The sequence below is a fragment of the Parasteatoda tepidariorum genome, chromosome 10 (assembly GCF_043381705.1).
Source record: "Parasteatoda tepidariorum isolate YZ-2023 chromosome 10, CAS_Ptep_4.0, whole genome shotgun sequence".
In the NCBI taxonomy this organism is placed as follows: domain Eukaryota; kingdom Metazoa; phylum Arthropoda; class Arachnida; order Araneae; family Theridiidae; genus Parasteatoda; species Parasteatoda tepidariorum.
In genome coordinates, this window is record NC_092213.1 from 62,662,097 (window position 1) to 62,676,612 (window position 14,516).

The following is a 14,516-nucleotide window of genomic DNA, read 5'->3' on the forward strand; positions in this document are numbered from 1 at the left end:
GACGTCCAGCATAGATTCCTTCGGACTTGGCCCATCGTCTCAAAGATATCGGCTTTTGGCTAATCCCGGTAGTCCTTCCCGCTAGAGACTTCAGTTTAGCTTTCCCTAAGGTTACGATCCACCATCTCCGAGATACTGTCACGAACCACTCCTTCAGCGGACAAACTCCGTATCCCCAGGATACTGCTCTGATTAACTGCTTACTACTGGTACTGCAACTGCTACTAGCCACATTCATCGCTTCTCTTTTATCCTCCCTTCAACAAGGCGAAAGAATCTAGACTGACCTGTTTACCACGTCCAGAGTTATCCCGCATCCGGCGGACGTCAGAACCAAAAAAAAAGGTCCCTGAGAAAAACCGTCATAAATCCACCAATACCCTATACAAGTTATAATACCATCCTCAATAAATATTAATAAATTTAGTTACATAGATTTCACCCCAAAAATCCCTTTTTAAACGACTAATTCAAAATTTCTAAAAAAAAATATTATGATTGAATTTAAACTTTACCGTAGTGGTGCCATCTACAGACAAATAATCTATCTTTAAAAGTATTGAAAAAAAACCTATAATAAATTTCAATTTATTACAATGTACTATTTTACAGTATTTTGTTTTACAAAGAAATGCCACGTCTTCGTGGAAGAGCAAGAAATATTGGTCGACGTACTCGAAACGCACAATTGGTCCATGATCGTTGATTGAATAGAACAGTTGAAGAACACTTGACGGGTAATGTGAATTCAAGAAATCAAGTTGCATCTTCACGTGAAAATGAAAATTCAGAGCAACGCAATCAACGTCTTCGTGCAAATGCATTAAGACAACGAGAGACCAACGAAAACAGAGAACGTAACCAACGGCGAATGCAAGATAATCGAGCATTGATACGAGCATCACTTAATCGTCTTGCGTTTGAATATGACCCTGAAATAGACTATTCGTCACATGCATTAATCTTAATCGGTAGTATGGACAATGAGCGTCCATATTGTCATGCTTTAAAATACAAAGGTGAATTAGCTGGTTTATGATGCGCATCTGGAAAAATTTCACTTCCACCATTAAATCCACCACCGGAACCTTTGAAAACATTATTAGCTGGAACCGCATCTCAATCGAAATTGTTTTTGCGGAAAATTCGTAATTCGTCAATTCTTGCTTTCAAATGACATCATTTGGAGCAACAAAAATTGTTCATAATGAGGATGGTCGTAATTTTGAATCTACATTTAAGATTCAAGGTCAAGTGTACCACCAAATTGGTTCATTGCTTCTAATGCCTAATGTCGATCCAAAATTCTTACAAATTTACTTTATGGGCGATGAGGAGCAACAAACTCATACACGATGCGTATACAACCATATAGAGTAGATGGGGGAACGAGAAATTGTGGACATTTTGGAAACGTTCTTGAAAAACCATAACCAATTGATACGATTGTTCAAGACTCTTTCCAACAGACTGCAAAACGACAACTACGCCAAGTTATTAAAGCAGACAAAGTGCCCTATGGAGAGCACACAGGCACATATAATGTTCCAACTGTTAATGAAGTTGCAGTTGTTATGGCTGGTGACCCATGTGAACGTCGAGATATTCGCATACAACGCAGAGATAATACAATACAAAGAATTCAAGACAATCATCGTTCTTACGACGCACTTCAATATGCGTTGATATTTTGGGAAGGAGAAGATGGATATCATTTAAATATTAAACAAAGGAATCCAACAACAGGCACAACTTATAGATTATATTATAATTTTTTTTGAACCAATTATTCCTGTTTATATTATAAATAGTTTTATTTACAGGTGAAGAACTAATCAAGAAAGTTAGTGCGATGAATTTCTACGCATACCGGTTGATGATTCGTGAAAATGATGATAATAAAATTCTCCGATGCAGACGGCTATTTCATCAGTACATTGTTGATATGTGTGTAAAAATCGAAAGTGAGAGATTGCGTTATATAAAATTTAATAAAGCGAAACTTCGTTCTGAGGAGTACATTCATTTGCGTGACGCCATAATCGGTAACGTAGATGCAACGAATGATATCAACAACATCGGTACCGCATATATTCTTCCATCACCATACATTGGTAGTCCGCATCATATGCAAGAATATATTCAAGACATTGACTTACGTACGCGCATACGGCCGACCAGATCTTTTTATCACATTTACGTGTAATCCAAACTGGGATGAAATTAAAAATTTACTGTTATCAGGTCAAACATCGATGCATCGCCATGATATCATTGCACGTGTGTTCAAACAAAAATTGAAATCTCTGATGAAATTGATTACGCATCACTTGGTATTTGGTGAAACACGATGTTGACTTTATTCTGTTGAATGGCAAAAACGAGGTTTACCTCATGCGCATATTTTGATTTGGTTGGTGGACCAAGTACGCCCAGAAGAAATTGACACAATTATTTCAGCGGAAATTCCAAATCCGAATGATGATCAAGAATTGTTTGACATTGTGACTACTAATATGATCCATGGTCCATGTGGTTCTCTCAACATGATGTCACCATGTATGGATAATGGAAAATGTATGAAACGTTTTCCTAAACCATGTCAAACTGACACTATCACCAATATCGATGGTTATCCATCTTAACGTCGTAGAGATGTAGACAATGGCGGTCAATCATATGAATTGCGTCTATCAAACGGTGTAAGAGTTGACATCGATAATCGCTGGGTGGTTCCATACTCACCATTACTGTGCAAAACCTATAAAGCATACATAAACGTTGAGTTATGCAGTTCGGTGAAGTCTATCAAGTACATTTGTAAGTACGTTCATAAGGGCAGTGATAAAGCTATATTTGCTGTTCAAAATGTAAATAAGAATGACGAAATAACACATTATCAAATGGGACGATACATAAGCAGTAATGAAGCTATTTGGCGAATTTTTACATTTCCTATACATGAAAGGGATCCTGCTGTTGTACATTTGGCTGCGCATCTTGAAAATGGACAGCGTGTTTATTTCACAGAACAGAATGCACTACAACAAGCTTTAACAGCTCCAAAAACAACTCTTACTGAATTTTTCAACCTTTGTAATCGACAAGATATTGTTGGTGAATTTGTAAAGACATTAATGTATACTGATGTTCCTAAATTTTTTTACATGGAATAAACAATCAAAAAGTTGGAAACCACGGAAACGAGGCACTCCAGTCCCAGGATTTGCCGACATAGTTATGACAAATACTTCAGGACGATTATATACAGTTCATCCTAAGCAACGCGAATGCTTTTTTCTGCGTTTGTTATTGGTTAACGTTCCTGGACCGACATCCTTCCAATGCTTGCGAAAAGTCAACGGTACTTTATACAGCACTTTCTTTGATGCGTGTCGTGAGTTACATTTATTGGAGGATGATAACTATTGGGACCTCGCACTTGCAGATGCAGCACTGAGCTCATCTCCACAGCAAATTCGTCAATTATTTTCAATAATATTGACAACGTGTTTTCCGCCTGAAGAATCTGCTCTGTGGAATAAATATAAAGACTAAATGAGTGAGGATATTTTGCATCGGATTAGAATTACTAATCAAAATCTCAGTATTGAATTCTCCACAGAAATATATAACGAGGCATTAATAATGATTGAGGATATTTGTATTCTTATTTCGAACATGCCGCTCATAAATTTTGGCATGCTAGCGCCAATCCACCAAGCAGCAGATATCATCAACAGCGACGTTCAACGTGAACACCAGTTCGATATGACTTCTCTGGCTACTTTTGTTGCTAACAATGAACGATTGCTTACTGCTGAGCAACGAAATATATATGATCAAATTAACGTGTCAATTACAGCACAAGGTGGATTTTTTTTCTGGACGCACCAGGTAGCACTGGTAAAACATTCCTCAGCTCACTAATACTTGCGCGCATTCGATCTCAAAATCATATTGCATTGGCAATTACTTCATCAGGCATTGCAGCAACCTTACTTGATGGTGGACGGACAGCGCATTCAGCACTTAAATTACCTTTGAATATTCATACCAATCCCGAAGCAATGTGAAACATAAAGAAGCATTCAGGCATGACTGAAGTTTTGAGAAAATGTAAAATTATCTGGGATGAATGTACAATGGCCCACAAGCATTCGCTTGAAGCTCTCGACAGGTCCCTAAAAGATATCAAAGATAATACTCGGCTTTTTGGTGCTGCTCTACTGTTGCTGTCAGGTGATTTCAGACAAACATTACCCGTCATTCCACGTGCGACATATGCGAACGAAATAAACGCATGTTTGAAAGAATCTTATCTGTGGCGAAGTGTCAGTAAATTATGCCTTACTCTTAATATGCGTGTTCAACTTCAAAATGATCCATTAGCGTCAAGATTCTCTGAACAACTGTTAGACATTGGCAATGGTAAAATTCAATTGTATGAAGATACACAATATATTCGACTCCCACAGAATTTTTGCAACATGGTGACTACCAAAGAGGAGTTAATAAAAAGTATCTTTCCAGATTTGCCACATAATTATACTAATCATGCATGGCTACGTGAGCGAGCTATTTTAGCCGCAAAAAATTTAGATATTGACGCAATCAATTTTAAAGTACAACAATCATTGCCTGGTAGTGAAATTACATTCAAATCGATTGACACTGTTGTTGATCCTGATGAAGTTGTCAACTATCCTGCCGAGTTTTTAAATTCACTGGATTTACCTGGAATGCCACCCCATAATTTGCGATTGAAGATTGGTTCACCTATAATTTTGCTTAGAAATTTGAATGCTCCGAAATTGTGTAATGGCACGCGACTGGTCATAAAAAAAATCATGGGTAACATTTTGGAAGCCACTATTTTAAGTGGAAAATTTCAAGGTAAAGTTGTACTTCTACCGCGGATCCCAATAATTCCTTCAGATTCGCCTATACCATTCAAACGTTTGCAATTTCCAATCCGCTTAGCATTTGCTATGACTATTAATAAGTCACAAAGTCAAACAATGACAATTTGTGTGCTTAGATTTAGAAAACCCGTGCTTTTCTCACGGTCAATTATATGTTGCGTGTTCCAGAGTTGGAAAACCCTCGAATTTGTTTGTGTATGCTCCTGAAGGATTAACCAAAAATATTGTACATCTAATGGCATTACGATAACTTAAGTTTTTATTAATTGAAAAAATATATCTGTTATAAAATAGTTTAAGTTTTCACTTTTTTACCTTTAATTAAAATAAGTTTAAGTTTTGATTTAAAACAACCTCTACATTTAACTTCGCTGATAGTATACACATACTCACACGCTATCGATTGGTCGAATTGTGATAAGATATATGTAATGACGTTAGATAATATGATAACTTTTTAATAAAAATTTGCATCAAAACAATCCAGATTGTTACAGCTTATTCAAAAAAAAATTTGAAATTTTCCAATTAAAGACGAGTGTACAGGACATCGTCTGTTTCAGTAACAAATTTGTTCCTAACATGAGTTGCCCAGAGATTGGTTCAGTTTGAATTACTTATAATATCAATTAAATGATGTGTACGGAGTTGTTTATTTACTAGTATCTGTTCTGTTTAAGTTGTAGGCATGTTTGCAGTTAGCCGTTTTTCAACAAACAAACAAAAAAAATCTTCCCTTTCCCAGAAGCTACTGTTTCAGTACCGTTTAAATTTATTCAGGGTTGTTCCCGAACGATGTTTATTTGGATGTTCTTTGACAAGCTATATCTTCAGATAGATGCATAAAAAAATTTCCTTAACAATACACTGATTTGTATGAGTATAAATTAATGATGTTGTTACTAACCGCTGAAATTGGTGTTCACGGAATTGGAATCAATGATCTCGCTTTACTTCGTTGGCCTCCGAAATGCCGATATTTCAGTCATTGTCTTTCGAAATGAGTTTATGTTTTGAGGTTGAGGTTTTGTGAATAGGCAGGCTAGTGCAAGCCTAGGAGCCTAGTGCAAATGAATGAATAGAAGCCTAGTGCAAATTATGTCTACTAATTTGTCCTAATAGATGAGAAACAGGATAAAAAAATTATTATTAATATTAGATGCCCTGGATGCTGGATATCGTGGGTATTTGGCGCAAAGCACCAACATTCGATCGATCGATTCTGGGAAATCATATAATTAGTAAGTCATAAAGTCAAAAGCTCATGTTGTTATTAGAGGTGTACTATGCTTAACGTAGAAAGTTACGATAATATTTTTTTCCCGAAATTGTGGTGGCTAAAAAAAAAATTTGTAGTAGAACGATTATTCACTAGGAGAACTTTCCTTTAATTTTCGCTTTTTTCCTCGCTTCGGATAAGGTTTTCGTTGCAGTTTTTATTGATATTTTTCTGTTGTTAACATGTTGCATTGGGTCATGGTGGCTCAGTGGATAGAGCCTTCGAATCCCAATGAAATGACCCGAATTCGTTATCTAGCAATGGCTAGTCGATACGAATTCTGCATCCGGCTTTCACCAACCACAGTGCTGACGTAAAAATATCTTGTGGATCAATCAGTGGTAGATTTATCATCCATCCCTTGCCATCAGGTAAACTGTGGGAGGTTTTAATGTAAAGCAAATGCGGGTTAGTTCCAACAAAAAATCCTCCACGGAGACAAATTTCTCCCAATACTTAGGAGTTTCCTTGTCTTCTGGATCGGGTTCAAAATTTCAATGCTCCCCTGTAAATAGTAAAACTTGTAGAATAAGGATAATAACGACTACTCTTTAAACGTGCCACCTCTAGATAACTGCAATAAGGTTACATTTCGCATGATACTCCGAGTTTTTGATATGAAGTGGGGAAAACATTCCTTGATATGAAAAGTAATAAATTGAAAATAACTTGAATTTCATTACCACTAGAAAATATTTTCTTACATGTTGGCATCTCTAGTAGTTCAATTGCAGCATCTAGTTCTAGTAGCATCTCTAGTAGTGCAATTTTATGTAAACTGCTGTTTGTAGAAAATGCAACACCATGAAGGAATCATCAGAATCAAATGAAATATTATTTTAATAATGGATATAGGATATTATGCAAATTAATAAAGTTTCAGAGCCATCGCGCGTGCGTGGCGCGCGCAGCGCCCTCTGAATTGATGCTGAAAGCGTATAAATAAAGTGCTGTAGCGGGACGTTGAAAATAGTCTATGATTATTTGTTAGTGGCAAACGTTTAGTGAGACCTGAGTATGCCTCCACGACGGAAGAATAAGAAATTCAAGCAACTTACGGAGTTTGAACGAGGGAGGATAATCGGCCTTCGAGAAGGAGGATTTTCCTATCGCGCAATAGCAGCTCGTATGCAGCGGAACAGTTCCACAGTGATGCGAGTTTGGAAGCAGTGGACCGACGAGCACCGAACAACTCGAAAAACAGGCACTGGACGACAGAAGGTGACGTCAGAGCGCGATGATCGACACCTGCTCCGCATGGCGGTGAATGATCGCACAGCTTCCTCCAGGCAGCTGGCAGCACATTGGTCTACTGCTACAGGTGTACAATTGTCGGCTTCGTCAATTCGTCGTCGTCTGCTGCGCCGTGGATTGCGTGCAAGGGTGCCATTATACAGGATTCCCCTCACGGCGGATCATCGACGGCTGCGTCGGCAGTGGGCTCTTGAGCACAGAGACTGGCGAGCTGATTGGCACCAAGTTGTCTTTTCAGATGAATCACGCTTCAATTTGTGGACCCATGATGGCCGTGTTCGTGTTAGACGTTATGCCGGTCAACGCTGCCTTCCTGAGTGTATTATTGAACGACATAGTGGTCGAACACCCGGAGTTATGGTCTGGGGTGCGATTTCGTATCATGGACGATCCAATTTGATACGAATTGAGGGTAATCTCAATAGCAACAGATACGTCCGTGAAGTGCTACAGCCCGAAGTCGTTCCTTTCCTTCAAGGCATCCCTGGAGCTATCTTTCAGCAGGATAATGCACGCCCACATGTTGCGCGGACTGTTAGAGACTTCTGTTCAGCACAACGCATGCAACTTCTTCCTTGGCCTGCTTATTCGCCGGATATGTCGCCTATTGAGCACGTGTGGGATATGGTTGGTCGGCGTCTCACTCGTGATCCGCGTCCTGCAGTTTCCAAAGACGAACTTTGGTTGCGCATACAAGCGATATGGAATTCTCTTCCTCAAGCAGATATTCAACATCTGTTTGACTCCATGCCACGTCGTATAGCAGCACTTATTGCAGCGCGTGGTGGCTGCACCAAATACTGATTTCGGACGCTTAATTTGTTTCTTTTGTTTTGAAAATTTCATCATTTATTTGTATCAGTACAAGTCGTTTCTGCATTAAATTTCATTTGATTCTGATGATTCTTTCATGGTGTTGCATTTTCTACAAACAGCAGTTTATATGTTTGCATTAACACGTTCACGCCGGGAAAAGTGAAAATACTGGTAGAAGAACTATTTCAATATTAGATAATATTCGGGAGGAGTTAATCTATTCTCAATAATAACAATTCACTGTTATTAATTTTATCACGGCGAAGAAGCAATTCAATATAAAAATTTCATCCGTTAAAAACAATTTGTAGTTATGGAAATTTTTACTATTCCCGGAAAAAAACTAAAAAATGAAATTTATTGTTACCAGTTTTTACTCCGGTGCGATGCCAAGATGAGACAATCTAGCGTGACCCACCGGTGGGTCACCCCGGCGTGAACGTGTTAAACTATTTGATCTTAAGAGCAGACTTGCCAACTTTTAATCCCTTCCATTATCATTTTTCCCAGTGGTATTAAAATGGAATTAAAACTTCAATTTTAAGCAAACAAATACGTTGTATTTGAAGCAAATTAAGTTGACAACCATGATAGTAACGCATATTAATATATAAGCTTAATTTTTGTAAGAATAGTGGTGATCAAAATCATTTAAAAATTAAATTTATAAAAGAAAAAATAGTATATATTTACTACCACTTTAAATATGAAAATAAAATCTCCCGCAAAATCCGGGAGAGTTGGCAGGTATGTAAGAGTATTATTATATAAGAATATTTGTCAATCCAAAATGAAACAACAGTTGTGCATAATAATTACGTTTTTTAAAGAATTTTTTTTTGTGTATAATTATTTTAATACTTATATAAAAGTTTAATATGTGAATTTATAAATTTTATTTAATATTCGTATTTAATAACAAGTTAAAAATATTTACATGTGAAGGACTTGGACCAATTTAATTATAAGTCACCGTTTCAAATTATTCAAGAGAGCCTTTTTAGTAAAAAGCACGCATATTTTTTTCTTCCGAATTTTCTCTCCTTTATATCCAGAACCCAGTATTTTGAAAAAGAAAAATCATATTTTTTTGTAAGTCAGAAAGTAAAAGAACAATCAGGAATAAATATATATAAAAAAAAAACATCACAGATAGTTTTTATAAATGATTTTTCTTTCTAAAAATCTTCCTCAACTCAAAATGGTTTTTTGCGAGATTTATATATTAAAATATGTTTATTGTAGACGAACTACATTAGACAAATTGATGATGCTCTAAGTTTTTGTCTAACAAGAACCGTTCCAGATTTCTAAGATAAAGTTCAACTGAAAAAGTTATCTTGGAAAAATCCCAACTTCTGTTAATTATGTTCTTTTTTATTCATAATACACTATGTGTTTTTTCCCAGCCTTTTTTTTCTTTTGACTCTCAGGGCTTGATTTTTCTTGCTTTGTCGTTGAAGCAAAAAGAGGAAAGAGAAAATTAACTTACTTATGTCCTATAACACAAAGGGTAAAATATCCCCATTCATATATTAGAATTGGATTAGACTTATTTTAAAAGCAAATTGTACAAAGAATTGATAAAATAATGTTCACATTGTCATGTCAATTTGATAGATACAGAATTTTTTTTCTCCGTGCAGCAGCCAAGGCAAAAAAAAATTTATGACTCTTAAATTTAAAAAAAAAACTTTTAAAATTGCTGTGATTTGTCACCATACAAAAGAACTAACTAATTAGATGTAGTAGATACGATGCAGAATTAGTAACTCTAATGGATTCCATCACATGTGCACAACAACGAGATAGCAGATAGACTGGCCGAGGAGGGCAGTGAGGAAGATGTGTCCACCAGGTCATCACTTATCAGGAACTTTACTCCAATGAAAAATATAGACAAAAATCAATCTGGCAAACTCCACTTACGCACCAGTGGTACACCTCAACATCTCCTGCCAGCCTTCTGGGAATCAATTGCGATCGAAACTCCCTGACTGCCTTGGCCAGATTCTCAACTGGTCACCTGAAACGTCAAACATTCGAACGTGGAACAAAAATTTACCTGACTTGAAAAAAATGCTGTGTCCATCCAGCCTCGCCGAAGCATATACTTGATTGTGTCGGACTATCCAGGGCGGACTTAACTTCCGATCCCCTTCTTGCCATCGACTTTCTGGCTGTCAACAACTTTATAGAGTTGATCTGACTAATGTCGGATCTATGAGGATAAGCAGCAACAACAACAGAATTACCAATGTACTATTGTATGTAGAATTTTTATTACTAACAGCAGTTTCAAAATTTCTTCATTTCAATTGCTCATTGTGCAAATTTAATTTAAAATAGTAAATCAGGAAATCTGGTGATAAAGAAGGTGGTTTATTTTAAATAAAACTAATGTTTGTATAATTGTTGTTATTAAAAAAAAAGCTACTTTTAAAAATCATCCGATTGCTGTAATTAGTGGATACAAATAGTGCTGTTTGAAATATTTTTTCATAATCTTCCTCAATCTGCCAACAGTTTAAACATTATAAAGTCTCCCTAAGCTACTGTATTTTATTTTATTTTATAACCGTTGTTGTACAGCTGACCCAATTTTTGAGTTTACGACCCAAATCAGTTCCCAATACCAATGTTCAACTTCGTAGCCTTTTAATTTTGAACCCAATTCAGAACACAAGGGAACTTGTGAATCAAATATTGGGAGACATTAGTCTTCGTTTAGGACTTCTTGATGGAACTAACACACATTTTCGTTACATGGAGAGAAAATCGTGAAAACCTTCCACGGTCAGCCTGACGGCAAGGGAACTCTATCCCATAATCCTTAAACCACTGAGGATATTTTACAACAGCACTGTGGTCGGTGCGAGCCGGGTGCGCAATTCGTATCCACCAACCATTGTTGGGATTCGAACCCGGGACACCTCGTTGGGAGGCGAATGCTATGTCCTATTCTTTCTTAAAACTAATGATCGCATTTTAAATAAGCATTGCGTAGTTATTGTAAACATATTTTTAAATTAATGTTTGTGATAATTTAATCTGGATAATTGCTAAGAATTCTGGTAACCAAGAAGTTAATTATTTAAATGAAATTAAGATTGATACAATTGTTATTAGAAAAAAGGCCCAAATTTTAGATCATTCGGCTATTACAGTTAGTGCAAGTGCAAATAGTGCTTAATGGCTCAATGTTTTTCAGAATTGCCGTATTAGGTTCTGAATGCAAGAATATATATATATNGAAATATATATATATATAGATAGATAGATAGATAGATAGATAGATATATTCAAAAGACGAAAGAGCAAAAAGTGGTAACTCAAGGGTATAATCACTAGCCTTTATTTTTCAGAAACAAAATAATTCTATCACACTATTATATAAGTATTTATAGCATTTTTATTTGCAGTTAAAACTCACTGTTTTTTTCGAAACAAAAGAAGTAGGTGACTTAGATTCTTAAATTAAATGTATGATCTGTATCTCTTAAATTAATAAACGTGAGCTTATCCTCTTAAATTAAACGTATGAAGTCGATTTTTTTCTCTTTCTATTATTTGTGGACGAGTTGCTATTTGGATTACAATGAAAAAATCTATAAATTTTATTTATATTTCAAAACTTAGTTATTCTTATTAAAATAATAAAAGAAAATGTACGACAAGTGATAAAAGAAGTTGGATACTTTTGGAACTACTAATATGTTTTACATATCAGTAAAATCACTATAATTGATCCTAAAGTATTAGCAACATTAAACGACATATTTTTTATACTGTTTCAATTTATTTTCATTTCAATTTAGAAGTAGAAATGTTTTTTTTTTAAAACTTATTTTAGGTATTAAAAAATTTAACTTGGAGAAAAACGAATAACTTCAGCTTATTTAAAAAATTATATTAAAAATGTTACATTCCAAATGTAACAGTCGAATTTAATTATCGCTGTTCATTTAATATGTATAACATGAAAATACATTTTAAAAAATCGTAGGTAGCTTTAATATTCATTTTATGATACTAGAATACGAAGAGAATTTATAATTAACATAGAAGAAAAATAACTGCATAAATTAAATAAATTGGAAGTTAATTATTTATTCAGAAAATTCTCGTTGATTTATTACTTAAACTAATCTAATAAAACGAATGAATCCTTGTAGCTTAATTTAATTTGCTTGATGGTACAACTTAATAATCTTTCACTAACTTGAACTAATTAGTCATCTTACAATATCGTTAACAACTACTTGTTTAAAATTATACTTTTAAAATATTCTAATATTTTTATAATACTTCTGCATAAAAATAATACTTTTTCTGAAAAATTCAAGATGTCCAAAATAATTACAACATTTGCATTAACTAATATTAACAACATTTAATAAATCATTGTTTTGTGACATTTTATTAAAACATTTTTATTAAAACAAAATATTGATCATTAACTAATTGGAGCATACAAATTCGAAGCCGTTGATAGCTTCACCTATTTGGGGTCTAAGAGTAACAACAAAAACGACACTACACAGGAAATATACTCGAGAATCACGATGGCCAATAAGTGTTTTTATGGTCTAAGAAAATATCTTAAGTCAAGCCTAATAAAAAGAAAAACAAAAGTGTTACTCTATAAATGTCTTATACGATCAGTGCTTACATGCGCATGTGAGACCTGGACAATGACCCATGGAGATTAAAATATGATAGCTAGATTTGAGAAAAAAATACTGCGAAGCATTTTTGGTGGAATAAGTAAAAACGGTACCTGGTTTAGAAGATCAAATACGGAACTTTACAAAGCATATAAAGAACCTGATGTCATTAAATTTATCAAAATTCAAAGGATTAAATGGGCAGGCCACATTATAAGAATGGTGGATAGCAGGACAATCAAAAAAGTTTTCAGTGCCAGGCCAACAGGTACAAGAAAAAGAGGACAACCAAACCTAAGATTTTTAGACTGCCTTGAAAAGGACCTACAAGTTTTAAAGATAATAAAATGGAGAACCGGCTAAGCGAAGAATGTCTTGGTATAGGCTTGTTGAGAAGGCCAAGGCCCGTCCAGGGCTGTCGTGCCAATGAGAAGAAGATCATTAACTAACTTGGTATGAAACGATCTTTAGCTGACAAAATTGAGCTCATTCAATTTCACATAATTGAGTATATACTCATTATTGAGTATATACTCATTTGTGAAAAATATTTTTTTCCTATTGTAGTACATGAAAGCAGAAATTTTTAAATCGAATAGAATTTCTAAAAAGTTATTATTTGATCTTTTTTATGTAAGTTTAAATTATTTACGTGTACTGGTGAGCAAAATTATTTTATTCTAATTTATTAAAATAATAATGCACTACCTTTGCTTCCAAAATGAAAAATATTTTCATAAACAACGAAAATTTCGTAGTAGTTAAAAGTTTTGTATAATACTGGTTTGAAAATGCAGGTTACTTATACTAGGAAAAGAATTAAAGTATGAAAGAAAAAAACGATTTCTTTAACATTTTTATGTATTAAAAAATTTAAAAATTGCCCACGCGATTTAAAATCAAAGATCATTTTTTAAAAAAAAAACACCGAATTCTTAGCATGGATGAAATACGCTTCCGCAAATTTAAAATGGTGCTTCCGCATAATAACGTTTTTCATATTTGCAGGCAAGGCGATATATAACCTAAGTCATATATGTATTTCATATAACCAAGGTTGAAAATAGGACGAAAAAGAGAAGGAAAAAAACTGTTCATAAAATAATTTCATTTATAGCTGTTTTTTGGGACGAGCAAACAAGTATGCTTATATTATTCTCAATCACAAACAATCTATCATTTTTTCTCGGGGGGAAAAAAGAGTCGTATATAGATATTATAACTGTTAAAATTTTGTTGTTGTTATGGTTACCAGGGCTGTCAACTATAATGTTTTTCGTAAAATATTTTATACATTGGTAGTAAGTTAAAAGCTAAAGCTTTCAGAACTTTAGGTAATATTTTCGAATGTTTTAAAAGCTCCAGCGCGAGAGAACTGGAACAAAATGGCTTTTCATGTGAACTTTTGTATACATGTAGTAACATGTATACAAAATATACATGTACATAATATACATGTAGTCATTTTAAATATCTGAAATATTTCAAACATTTTATATTTTATCTAAATAAATTAAACTAATAAAAAAAAACTATATATCTTTGTAATAATTTTGACACTGAGGAAAAAAGACA

General features: G+C 34.5%; 2 protein-coding genes across 2 annotated transcripts; both read left to right on the forward strand.

The window, feature by feature from the left end:
• The first annotated feature begins 1,173 nt into the window (after nucleotides 1–1,173).
• LOC139426870 (uncharacterized) lies at nucleotides 1,174–3,176 on the forward strand. The gene is made up of 4 exons (XM_071186985.1): nucleotides 1,174–1,359; nucleotides 1,470–1,746; nucleotides 1,824–1,947; nucleotides 2,654–3,176. Exons 1-4 carry the CDS (start codon nucleotides 1,174–1,176, stop codon nucleotides 3,174–3,176), a joined length of 1,110 nt encoding a protein of 369 aa, XP_071043086.1.
• Nucleotides 3,177–4,145: 969 nt separating this feature from the next.
• Nucleotides 4,146–5,132, forward strand: LOC122270737 (ATP-dependent DNA helicase PIF1-like). Its single transcript, XM_043049243.2, has one exon. The coding sequence runs from the start codon at nucleotides 4,146–4,148 to the stop codon at nucleotides 5,130–5,132; it is 987 nt and encodes a 328-aa protein (XP_042905177.2).
• The last annotated feature ends 9,384 nt before the right edge of the window (nucleotides 5,133–14,516 follow it).